This window comes from Gastrolobium bilobum, unplaced genomic scaffold (genome assembly GCF_033153095.1).
Source record: "Gastrolobium bilobum isolate Gb01-03AN ecotype WA unplaced genomic scaffold, APGP_CSIRO_Gbil_v1 utg7006, whole genome shotgun sequence".
Classification (NCBI taxonomy): Eukaryota; Viridiplantae; Streptophyta; class Magnoliopsida; order Fabales; family Fabaceae; genus Gastrolobium; species Gastrolobium bilobum.
Genome location: NW_026897872.1, coordinates 242640 through 253886, shown reverse-complemented (window position 1 = coordinate 253886; position 11247 = coordinate 242640). Strand labels below are relative to the sequence as shown.

The 11247-nt window shown below is 35.8% G+C and overlaps 1 protein-coding gene across 1 annotated transcript in view; it reads left to right on the top strand.

Moving 5' to 3' along the window:
• The first annotated feature begins 247 nt into the window (after nucleotides 1–247).
• The window catches only part of LOC133310983 (chromatin structure-remodeling complex protein SYD), a 29927-nt gene continuing 18927 nt past the window's right edge, over nucleotides 248–11247 (top strand). The window contains 20 exon segments of the mRNA XM_061511984.1: nucleotides 248–377; nucleotides 1123–1237; nucleotides 1334–1395; nucleotides 2004–2092; nucleotides 2180–3013; nucleotides 3857–3993; nucleotides 4170–4339; nucleotides 4432–5309; nucleotides 5433–5665; nucleotides 5823–5920; nucleotides 6001–6186; nucleotides 6320–6500; nucleotides 6587–6781; nucleotides 6860–6903; nucleotides 8387–8443; nucleotides 8735–8831; nucleotides 9505–9677; nucleotides 9765–9978; nucleotides 10206–10331; nucleotides 10444–10533. Coding sequence (XP_061367968.1) covers nucleotides 1133–1237; nucleotides 1334–1395; nucleotides 2004–2092; nucleotides 2180–3013; nucleotides 3857–3993; nucleotides 4170–4339; nucleotides 4432–5309; nucleotides 5433–5665; nucleotides 5823–5920; nucleotides 6001–6186; nucleotides 6320–6500; nucleotides 6587–6781; nucleotides 6860–6903; nucleotides 8387–8443; nucleotides 8735–8831; nucleotides 9505–9677; nucleotides 9765–9978; nucleotides 10206–10331; nucleotides 10444–10533 — 3969 coding nt within the window. The 5' untranslated portion in view covers nucleotides 248–377; nucleotides 1123–1132.

Sequence of the window (11247 nt, the reverse complement as noted above, 5' to 3'; positions counted from 1 at the left end):
TCCAAATCACAAAGACCCCTAATTTTTTACGATACGAGAAAGACTAATCCCATTAAAAAATCAAAACACTAATCCCATTAAAACATCTAAACACAGTTAAAGACGCTCTCTATATTGTTTTATTTTGTTTTCTCTTTTTGATTTTTGAACACTTTCTTATGGAGGAAACGATAAGTTCACATGAGAAGGACCTCAAACTCGTGCGAGATTTGGGGGCTTTTATTCTCATTTATCACTGTTATGCAAAGGGGTCGGTTACTTCTTCTTCTTCTTCGTTTCTCTCTCTTTCTCTTTCTCTCTCTATATATGTATGTAGGTAGGTGTAGCTGACCTCGATTCAGTTATCGTTTTCGGAGTGTCCGAGCCTCTGCGTTCAGGTAATCCTCTCTCATCCACCTTATTATCAATCAATGCCTTTCCCCTTTTCAATCTCTCACTCCTCTAACCATTTTCCACCTCGACCTACTTTTTCATTTTTCCAATTTTCTTCTGTCTCTGATCTAGATTCCTCTCTGCAATAGTTGAACTCAGATGCTTCAGCTTGCATTTCCTCTCTTTTGCCTAACATACATGAAGGTTTTAGGGGATTTTCTGTGTTTGACAGTATTAATGGTGGTTTATTTTTTTATTTTTTATATATATATATTTGAGATATTCGTAAAAAGATGGGGTTTTTCTTTTCGGGTTTTATGAAAAAAAAATTGGGTTGATTTTTAGGATGATAGATTTAGGGATAAATGCCTATTATTTCGTAAGGTAGGGTACAAGGGAGAAGGTAGAGAGTTCGGAGCTGTATTTGTTTTCCCCAGCGGATATATTCCTTGATATGGTTATATATCTTTTGATTGCGGTCTCAGATACTAAAAACTCGCCTGTTGTTTCATGTATTCACTTAGTTATTTTTTTTTTCCTTTTCTTTTCTGGAGGTTGACATAAAAGCTTGCTTGGGTTTATCCTGGTGCTATTTGCATTGGGATTCTGTTATGTCTTTATGTTGAGTTTGGTGGTCATACGATCATTGTAATTTGGTTCGCATAATTAGCTTAATTTTACACATTGACTATCCTGAAATTTCCAGCTGGTCTGAGTTTATCTTGATATCGGAATATTTTACTTGTGCAGTTCAAATGAGATGGCGTCTTCACAAAATGTTGAGTTGGAGGCAGCAAAGTTTCTGCATAAACTCATTCAAGATTCAAAAGATGAGCCAGCCAAGTTGGCTACTAAACTCTATGTGGTTGGTGTTGTTTTCTCTTGAAAGGAAATTCTTTAATTGATCTTTTACTCTTCATATAAGACAAGGTATACTTACAATTAATTTTGAGTATTTCAGATACTACAACATATGAAATCAAGTGGGAAGGAACATTCAATGCCATATCAAGTGATATCAAGGTAAAATACCCGCAACTTAGCACTCAAACTCTCTTTATGTATAGTTATTCAATTATTAAGCCCTGCTTTAAGCAGTGAGCTAAACTATTAAAATTGAAAAATTGATACTGACTGTGTTCATAACAACATAAGGTTACTTTTGAACTCCTTCTTTCATGGTACTTAAGATATTAACTAGCATTTCCATGCTAGTGAAGGGAAATGAAATATTAATGGGAATGATTTATTTAGTTGCATCATGTGTGGTTTGGTGAATGATGATGAGTATTTGTTGGGCTTTGGAGCCTCTTACCAAACAGTAAAAAGGTCGGACTTGTTTAGTTGCATTGTGTAATTTTGCTTGAATAATATGCTTGAAGCAGATGTCTACTTCCCATGTGATTACCTTGTTTTATTGACATTGAAAATGGATGGTAAACTTAATTCTCAAGGTATTGATGAGGCTCATCTTGTAGACTTAGTTTTCTTTTTGGTGCTTTAATGATTGTAGTGAAGATTATACCTATCATTCTTTGCACAGATCTTAGTTTGTTAGTGTTGGTAATCTGATTGAATCTTCGGTTTCATGCTTACTTCTGTTTCTTCTGACTTAATGTTGTCTGTTATAGGGCAATGGAGACTGTCATAAACCAACATGGTCTTGATATTGAAGCATTGAAGTCATCACGCCTTCCTTTGACCGGTGGTCCTCAAATGGGTAATAATGCACACTTGCATATTTCATAAAGAATTTTTTTGATTGTTTTTCAGTGGTTTTGATATCGTTGTTTTGTAATTTATGCAGGATCTTCTTCGCAGGCAGTGGGTGTTGCAAAGGATTCCAGAGTGGGTTTGGCTGAAAATGAGATGTCCAAAATGGACCCCTTTGTTTCTGGCCGGCCACCAGTTGCCCCAAGTGGTGGAGCACCTGATTATTATCAAGGATCCGTGGCTCAGAGGAGTAGTCAGTCTTTTGATCAAGGAAGTCCATCTAGTTTGGATTCTAGGTCTGCTAACTCTCAGTCACAAGATAGACGTGATAATTCGAATTGGGACAAACAGGTGAATAAAAAGGATGGTAAGAAAGCTACCACAAAGAGAAAGAGGGGAGATACATCATCACCTGTGGAACTGCATGTTGACAGTCCTTCTCAACTGGATGCTCGCAATACTTTTGTTAATTCAAGGAAGGGTAAAATTACCAAGGCGGAACCATCAGATGGTCTTCCAGTTAAAAGTGGTGAACTGACCAACTTTAATGTGGTTCCAAGTAACAGTCAAATGGAGAATATTTCGACATTGTCTGGCAGCATGAGATCAATGCTCAGGACAAACCAAGAAGGTCATCATTTATTGGCAAAGCAAGCTGATTTGACAAAGATTGGCAATCCAATGGTGCGAGCTGCAAATACAAAGTATCCAGAAGACATGGAAGTTTCCTCTGCACACATTGCTCCAGGAAAGCAGCAAGGTGGTTCCTTACCTTCTACCCATGAGATTAGAGGTGTATGGAATCAAAATAAAGCTGGATTACCTTTTGAAAAATCTCAGTTCCCCCAGTTTACTTCTAATGTTGTTCCTGGTAATATGATGGCAGAAATTCCAATGCAGCAGTTAATACCTCCATCCCTTGGCTCAAGTAAGGGATTTGGAAATTTTTCAAGCATGATTCATGATATAATTTGATTAAACTATGCCTCTGGGTTTTAGAACTTGAAACAATTTGGAATCTTTATACCTCAATGCCAATGCCCTTATATTTTTTGTGGTGAAGTTTGAGAGAAGACTTTCTGGACGAGTTTATGTGTAGATATAACCCCTGGGAATGGAATAATTCATTTGAATGGAGTGTTTTTTTAACAGTGGTATTTATTTCTGTCATGGGTGTCCATAAATTATTCTCGAGTGTTATACGCCGTTGGATACTTCTTGTTCTATATGAATATTTCTACCAATGATCAATTATGGAAAGAATGACTTGGGGAATATCAATTTTTACTTAGGCAGTGTTTGTTTGAAGGTTTATTTTGGGATTGATGGGAGAGTGTAAGTGGATATTGGAAAATACCACGTTTGGTTCAGGTTTTTTTCAAAAAATACCAGGCAAATAGGATAGATGGGAAAATGACTTTTGTGTTGATTTTTGGATGAAATTCACTGTTACAGAATACCACTTGAGATGTGGTATTTTGAGATAACTGGGGAAGTGAAAAAACAGGTGCAAAGTTTCTCCCGAACATAGATTTTGCATATTTAAATAAATTTTCCTGGTAATATTTGGGTCAACCAAACAACTTTTTTTACATTTTCCTACCAAACTCACTTTCCAACCATTTCCCTATCAATTACATTTCCCTAGTAAAAAAAAATTTCTCCCGAACCAAACACTACCTTAGAATTAAATGTTATCAAAGAAAAAAAAACTATAATATGAGTTTCCTGCCCACAGTTATTAATTAAAAAAGTCTATACTGAATTTCAGGTGCTTATGCTAAGGCTCATGAAGGGATGGAGGTTCCTGCTAGTGCATCTCTGACAAGTTCAATGCAATGTGGTGGTGCGCTTGAGCGTGATGGGGGAAGTTCGACTACTTCAGCTGATGGACAGAAAATAGCTCAGGTACAACTAATTTTTACTTCTGGTTGTCTCTAAGCTTTATTTTCTTTCTCCTTGCTGTACTCATCTAACTTTAGTTGACTTTAATTAAAACTTATTCTACTTCTGGTATTCTTTTTTGACTATGTGGCTTTTATATTAGCGAACTTGATTGCTTGACCAGATAATTTTATTGACAGATTGGGAGGCAAAATAGCAGCTCAGACATGACTATGCTTAGACAAGGTGTTCCTCCTAGAGATACAGGAAAATCCACTGTTTCTGCTGCGCCTGCGTCATCTGCCATGCCATTCAAAGAACAACAGTTAAAACAGCTTCGAGCTCAGTGCCTTGTTTTCCTAGCATTTAGGTAGGCATAGTTTTGCTACCACCTTTTGTATATAAAAAGTGAACTTGACTTGTATCTAGTTATGTTGTGAAAATTTGTTGTTCAATGTGCAGAAATGGTTTAGTGCCAAAGCAACTACATCTTGAAATTGCTCTTGGAGCCGCCTTTTCTAGAGAAGGTGACTGATGTTTATTTTTTATTTAACATATTAAAGATCTTCGCTGACTAACTAGTGAGCAATGTGATAGTAATACAAATGGTTCTTGCAAAGAGCTTATTGATGATAAAGTAAAATCACAATCTTTTAATGAACCAGGTAGCACATCTGGGGTCATGACACCATTTGGAGGTCCGAGCAATGTGAGGCAGACTGATAAAAACCCTTCTGGGTCCTCTTCTGCCGGAAAAATTCTGGAGGCTGACTCTTTGTCAAAGGGAACTGAGAGCCCGAGAATGATAGAGGACAAAGGTAACCTACATTCTGACATCCATATACTTTCAGAAGAAAGGAAACATCTAGCCACAAAAAAAGGAGATGTTGAAAGACAAATTCAAGAGAGAATGGCTGCACAAGCTTCTTCAGCCACTTCATGTCAGCAGCAAGATTCTTCAAGTACAAGGGGTGCTGTACTTGTTAATGATCATTTGGGTGATGATGACAATGGTAATCTGCAGGCCGAAAGGTCTAACCAACCTTCTGTTGTAGGCACAAATAGCTGGACGGGATTTGCTGGTCAAAATATTGCTTCAAAGGGACCTCCACAGATCTCTACTATTCAGCATGAGGTGCCTGTAGAGAGAAAAGAGAATATTCCTAGTCAATTTCATAATGTTGGTAAGAATTGTGGTTCCCGGAATCACAATCCTGTTAATCACATGACTTCTTATTCTTTAAAAGAGCACTGGAAACCTGTTCCAGGGACTGACAGTGATCCTCATGGAGCAAGCATGATGAAGGATGGAAATATAATGACAAAACATGTTTCTCCAGGTGAAAGCCATGCTTAATAAAACCATCTTATTGCCATCAGTTTATTTGATGCTTATGTTGTCTGCATTATTTGAAATGTCAATAATTCATGGCTTTCTGAATATTAATTGCAATAACTTGCAGATGGGTTTAAAACAGGCCCGATTGATGATACATCAAAGCGTGGCATCTCTTTTGCTACAGAGCAAGGGAATGAGATGTTGGTATCAGCTGATTTGCCACCTTCTCCAAAATATACGATGTCAGAGAGATGGATTATGGATCAGCATAAAAAAAGGCTTCTACTTGAGCAAAATTGGGTGCATAAACAGCAGAAAACAAAGCAAAGAATGGCTATATGTTTTCACAAGTTAAAGGTACGTTTTACTTTAACTGCCAGTTTATTGAGTTTAGCGCTTAATTTATTCTCCATGCAAAATCAATTTATTTTGCACCCAACATACACGGTATGTGGTTGGTAATGATTAAATGTGCATAAATATAATGGCCTGTGCTTCATTTCCTGTGATATAGGAAAGTGTGAGTTCATCTGAAGATATCTCTGCCAAAACAAAAAGTGTCATAGAGTTAAAAAAACTTCAACTATTGGAGCTGCAACGTCGACTCCGGAGGTAATTCTCATTCTAATATGAATAAATGTGTTATCTTCTTCAATACTCGGTTTGACAGTATATTTTTCCATTGTGGGCAGTGATTTTCTGAATGATTTTTTCAAACCGATTACAACTGAGATGGAACATCTGAAATCAATTAAGAAACACAGGCATGGTAGGAGGGTCAAACAACTTGAAAAGTTTGAGCAGAAAATGAAGGAAGAGCGTCAGAAACGGATTCGTGAGAGGCAGAAGGAGTTTTTCGGTGAGATAGAAGTTCACAAGTATGTGCTCTTCCTGTCCATTTCTACTTGTTTTTTCTACCTCTTCAATTTTTCCTGTGCATAGCAGATAATTATAGATCACTGTTCCTTGTACTCCTTGCCTCAAAAACTTGCTTTATTGCTTGAAATTTAGAGAAAAACTTGATGATGTATTCAAAATCAAGAAGGAAAGGTGGAAGGGTTTCAATAGATATGTGAAGGAGTTCCATAAAAGAAAAGAACGTATTCATCGTGAGAAGATTGATAGAATCCAGCGGGAAAAGATTAATTTACTGAAAATAAACGATGTGGAGGGCTATCTTCGAATGGTGCAGGTTGGATTATTTTTTTATTAGATATAAATATATACATGGCTTGTGTAGAAGTTTGAATGCTTAATATATCTTCAATGGTACATTAGGATGCAAAATCAGATCGTGTAAAGCAACTTCTTAAAGAGACTGAGAAGTATCTTCAAAAGCTTGGATCCAAGCTACAGGAAGCAAAGACTGCAGCAGGACGTTTTGGGCATGATGTTGATGAGACAGGAACTAGTAATTTTCTTGAGAATAGTGAAACAACTTTAGAAAATGAGGATGAAAGTGATCAGGCGAAGGCAAGTTCCCTCCACACGTCTCCTTTTTAAGTTTAAATCTTAAATATGTCACTCATTTGCTCCAATTCTGTTTTACAGCACTATATGGAAAGCAATGAGAAGTATTATATGATGGCCCACAGGTATTGTTTCTGCACTTGTGTACTTTTTAAAAAAGGTTTCTTGCTATTGTAAGCTGCTTATCTTATAATTTTGCTATTAATGAAAGGATGAACAACATTGTTGACTGGGGAGTTAGTGGTTTATTTTTAGTTTCAAATATATGAAAGTGTTCATGGTCTACTGATTTAATCCATAAATAAAATCACTCCCCATTAAACCCCAACCAATGAGGGTAGGGTTGCGGGCAATCTTTGTATACACACTCTTATCCTTGTATATTTACAAAGAGGCTGTTTCACGGATTTGAACCTATGACTTTTCAGTCACAAAGGAGCAACTTTACAACAGCTCTAGGCTCGGGCTTTTTGACCATTGTGCCCCTTAATTTTTTTTTACCACTTTGCCCCCCCTTTTTAAACTATTTAAAAAATGTGACCTTTCCCCTAAACGTAACACCAATCTACTTCTGTTTAACCGTTGACTGGCGCTCATACTCGAGTACATAACCAACATACTCGAGTAAATCAGGTGTCTACTCGAGTATGATGATTAATTTTTACCATAAAACTTTGGAAGGCCATAACTTTTGGCTCGAAGGTCCAAATCAAGTGTTTTTTTTTTTGATTCCAAATAACCTTTTGAGATCTGGCACTAAAAAATTCCTGAAGGGTTATTTGTTAGTGTTGGAAAATAAAAATTCAAATAGCATCATTCATAAAGACAAAATATATGAAACGAGACACAAAGAAGTATTTTTTAGGAAATTTGTTTGACCAAATCCCCTATGGGTATTTGTCACGCGTAGCTCTCGAAAACTTACATGAAATAAAAAAAAAGCATCTGATTTCGACACCCGACTCAAAAGTTATAGGCTTTCGAAGTTTTATGGTAAAATTTCCCAAATTTTGTAATGTAAATAGGTGTTGTGATACCTCCAAAGCCATATGCTAGTGTAATCGATTACTTGGTCCAGCCAACGGTTAAGAATGTGTGATATGAGCCTCATTTCACTATATAATCGATTACCGTATGCTGGTATAATCGATTAATTGGTCTTGTCAACGGTCAGGGTTTTATAAAAATCCCAGCTCTTGCAAGTCACTTGGGTTGAATACTCGAGTATTTTTCGCGATCTGGTTTTTTATTAACATTTACTCGAGTCCACCACCTATGCACTCGAGTAAATGTTCATAAAAACACATATCACGAACAATACTCGAGTATCACCTGTGTACCCAAGTATTTACTGTTTCATGCAATATACTTGAGTATCAACCCCTATACTCGAGTACATAACTCGGTCAACGGTCAAATAGGGACAGATTGATGTTATGTTTTGGTACGAGGGCAAAGCGGTAATTGTTATTTTAATTAAAGGCAAAAGGGTCAAAAAGCCTCTAGGCTCGCCTTCTTTCAATTCAATCCATCTAAATATCTCTTTGAATTTTGGTATGAGTACATATCCTCTTGCTTCATTGTAATCAATTTTTTTTTCTTCTGCAGCATAAAGGAGAGCATTTCAGAGCAGCCATCTTGTTTGCATGGCGGAAAATTGAGGGAGTATGTTAAATATTTGCCTTTTTTATATTTTTGCATGTAATTTAGTTGATACGTGTTTGTGTCTTGCAACGTATATTCAAGTCTTTTGATTGCATCTTGTTGAGTGTTAGGGTTATCTACATCATCTTTGGCTCAATGGGGGATTTTATTCTTCTCCCTATACATTCTTCATTCCAGTTTCCTTAAGTAACCTTGTTTGACAATCAAGGAGTTTGGACTTGCATTTCTTTTATTTTTTATTTTTTGGGTCGGCTGACTTACTTTCTTCGTGATTGCAATTTTTATCCTTAGATATCAAATGAATGGTCTGAGGTGGCTGGTTTCCCTATACAACAATCATTTGAATGGAATCCTTGCTGATGAAATGGGACTTGGTAAAACGGTTCAGGTAATAATGTTGTTAACTGAGAAACTTATTACTTAGATAGATTCCTGTTTTGTTCCCTTTTGTCTTTTTTTCATAATCTGCATTTTTGGTAGTGTGTCATACTGTCATTTACTATCTTTATCCCTTCTGGATAATGTGTGTTTTTTGGGGTTTTACAATTTTTTTACAGTGCATGTATACATGCTAAGATCAACATCACTATGAACACTGCCTTTATTCCAAACAAGTTGGGATCAGTAGTAGATGACCCAAATGAGAAGTACGAAAAGATTGAGGAATAAAGGATAAAAATAAAACTTAATATATATATATATACACATTCATTAAAAAAATAGCAATAAACAATTAAAAGAAAAAATAAATTAAAATAAAGTGAAAATAAAGATGCATAAGAGGACAAAAAGAATAGGAAAGTAAAAATAAAGAAATAGAGAGATAAAAAATAGATTAAAAAAAAGAAAATACATAAATAAATACAAAAGAGAAGAAAGATTTGAGAGAAAAAAAGAAATAAGGAAAGAAATAGAAATAAAGGGGAAAAAACTAAAATGCGATCATCTGGAACATGGGAAGAAAAATGGGTTATTTTGCTAAGATAATGGAGCATATTTTGCACTAAAAGATCTGAAGAACTTTTGTGTTATATTATCCTAATGGGCCTTTTATTTTATAGGTAATTTCTCTAATTTGCTACCTGATGGAAACAAAAAATGATAGAGGACCCTTTCTTGTGGTCGTGCCCTCTTCAGTTCTACCTGGTTGGGAGTCAGAGATAAACTTTTGGGCTACTGGTGTTAATAAAATTGTCTATGCTGGACCACCAGAGGAGAGGCGTCGGTTATTCAAGTAATGGGAATTTAGGATATCAACCCCCTTCATCTGTTTGATGCTCTTGTCTTGGTGTATATTGCTAATCGGTTTTTAATATTTTAGGGAAAGGATTGTTCACCAGAAATTTAATGTCCTTTTGACTACGTATGAATATCTGATGAACAAGCATGATAGACCGAAGCTGAGCAAAATACATTGGCACTATATAATAATTGATGAAGGCCACCGCATAAAGAATGCATCTTGCAAATTGAATGCTGAATTGAAACACTATCAGAGCTCTCACAGATTGCTGTTAACTGGAACACCATTGCAGGTCCCCCCCCCCCTTCTTCTTTTAGTTTTTCTTTCTTGTGGCTTTCATTGCAGTTTACTTTGGATTTCTGCTTATACCATGGGAATTTTTTTATGACGAGCCTTTTCTTGGGAATAACGGAAGTTCTGCTTGGCCCTTACTGCAGGCTCATGCCTTTGTTTTATTTTTGTCCTTATTTCTGTAACGTTGATGTTATGTGACTGCTGATTTCTTTAATCTACATGCAGAACAATCTTGAAGAGCTATGGGCACTGCTTAACTTTTTGTTACCAAACATATTCAATTCTTCGGAGGACTTCTCTCAATGGTTTAACAAGCCCTTTGAGAGTACTGGAGATAACTCACCCGATGAAGTAAGTTTTGGATCGTTTCTATTCGTATGTATTATCGTCACACAGTCTTGAGTTCATTGTTAATTTTATTGAATTTTGTGTATTTATTTTGTTATTTTCTATTTGTAAATAGGCTTTACTGTCTGAGGAGGAGAATCTCTTGATCATAAATCGTCTGCACCAAGTTCTGAGGCCATTTGTACTGCGGAGGCTGAAGCACAAGGTTTTTTAATACTAAACTTTAAGCTCAATAAGCTTAGTTCCTAATCCTCATGAGTTTACTGTATACTATGACCATAGTTTATTCTTATTAATAAACTTGCGTGGTTTATGATTCTTGTTTTGATTCTTATTGCTAGAATATTAGAGGATATATCATACTATAATGATTATATCTTAAATAGTTAAAGAGTATCTTAGATGATCTCTCATGATTGGTTTCCATATTTCCTTATATTTTATGATTTGTTTCCATATTTAATTATAATTAGAAGCCTAGTATTTGTATTAATAGGGGTTATTGCTTTGTCTTTTGTATCAGATCAGTCGTAGCCAATCAGTATCACTCTGTCTTCATTCTCCTTTTTCTTCCTTCCCTACCTAACTTTCTTTAGTTTCAACCTATATAATTAAATAGTTTGTTCTTAACAGTGTGAAATAAAATTAAGAGTAATTTTTATATATAATATGTTTATCTCAATATATGCCGCTTCATGGAGTTGAGGTCTTGATTTCTGTGTTTGTTCTTGTTCATGCACACTCCCAAAAAGTTGGCAGTGTCCTATTGCTTTTTACTGGCCGAGACATGTTTGGCAATCAGCAGTCCGTGCTTACGTTAAGAAATATGATGTTAGGCAACATAAAATGTTTTCAAAATTGAATTTTTTAAAGTTGTCAGAGTTTGATGAATGTAATATAGTATTGATATTCAATCTGT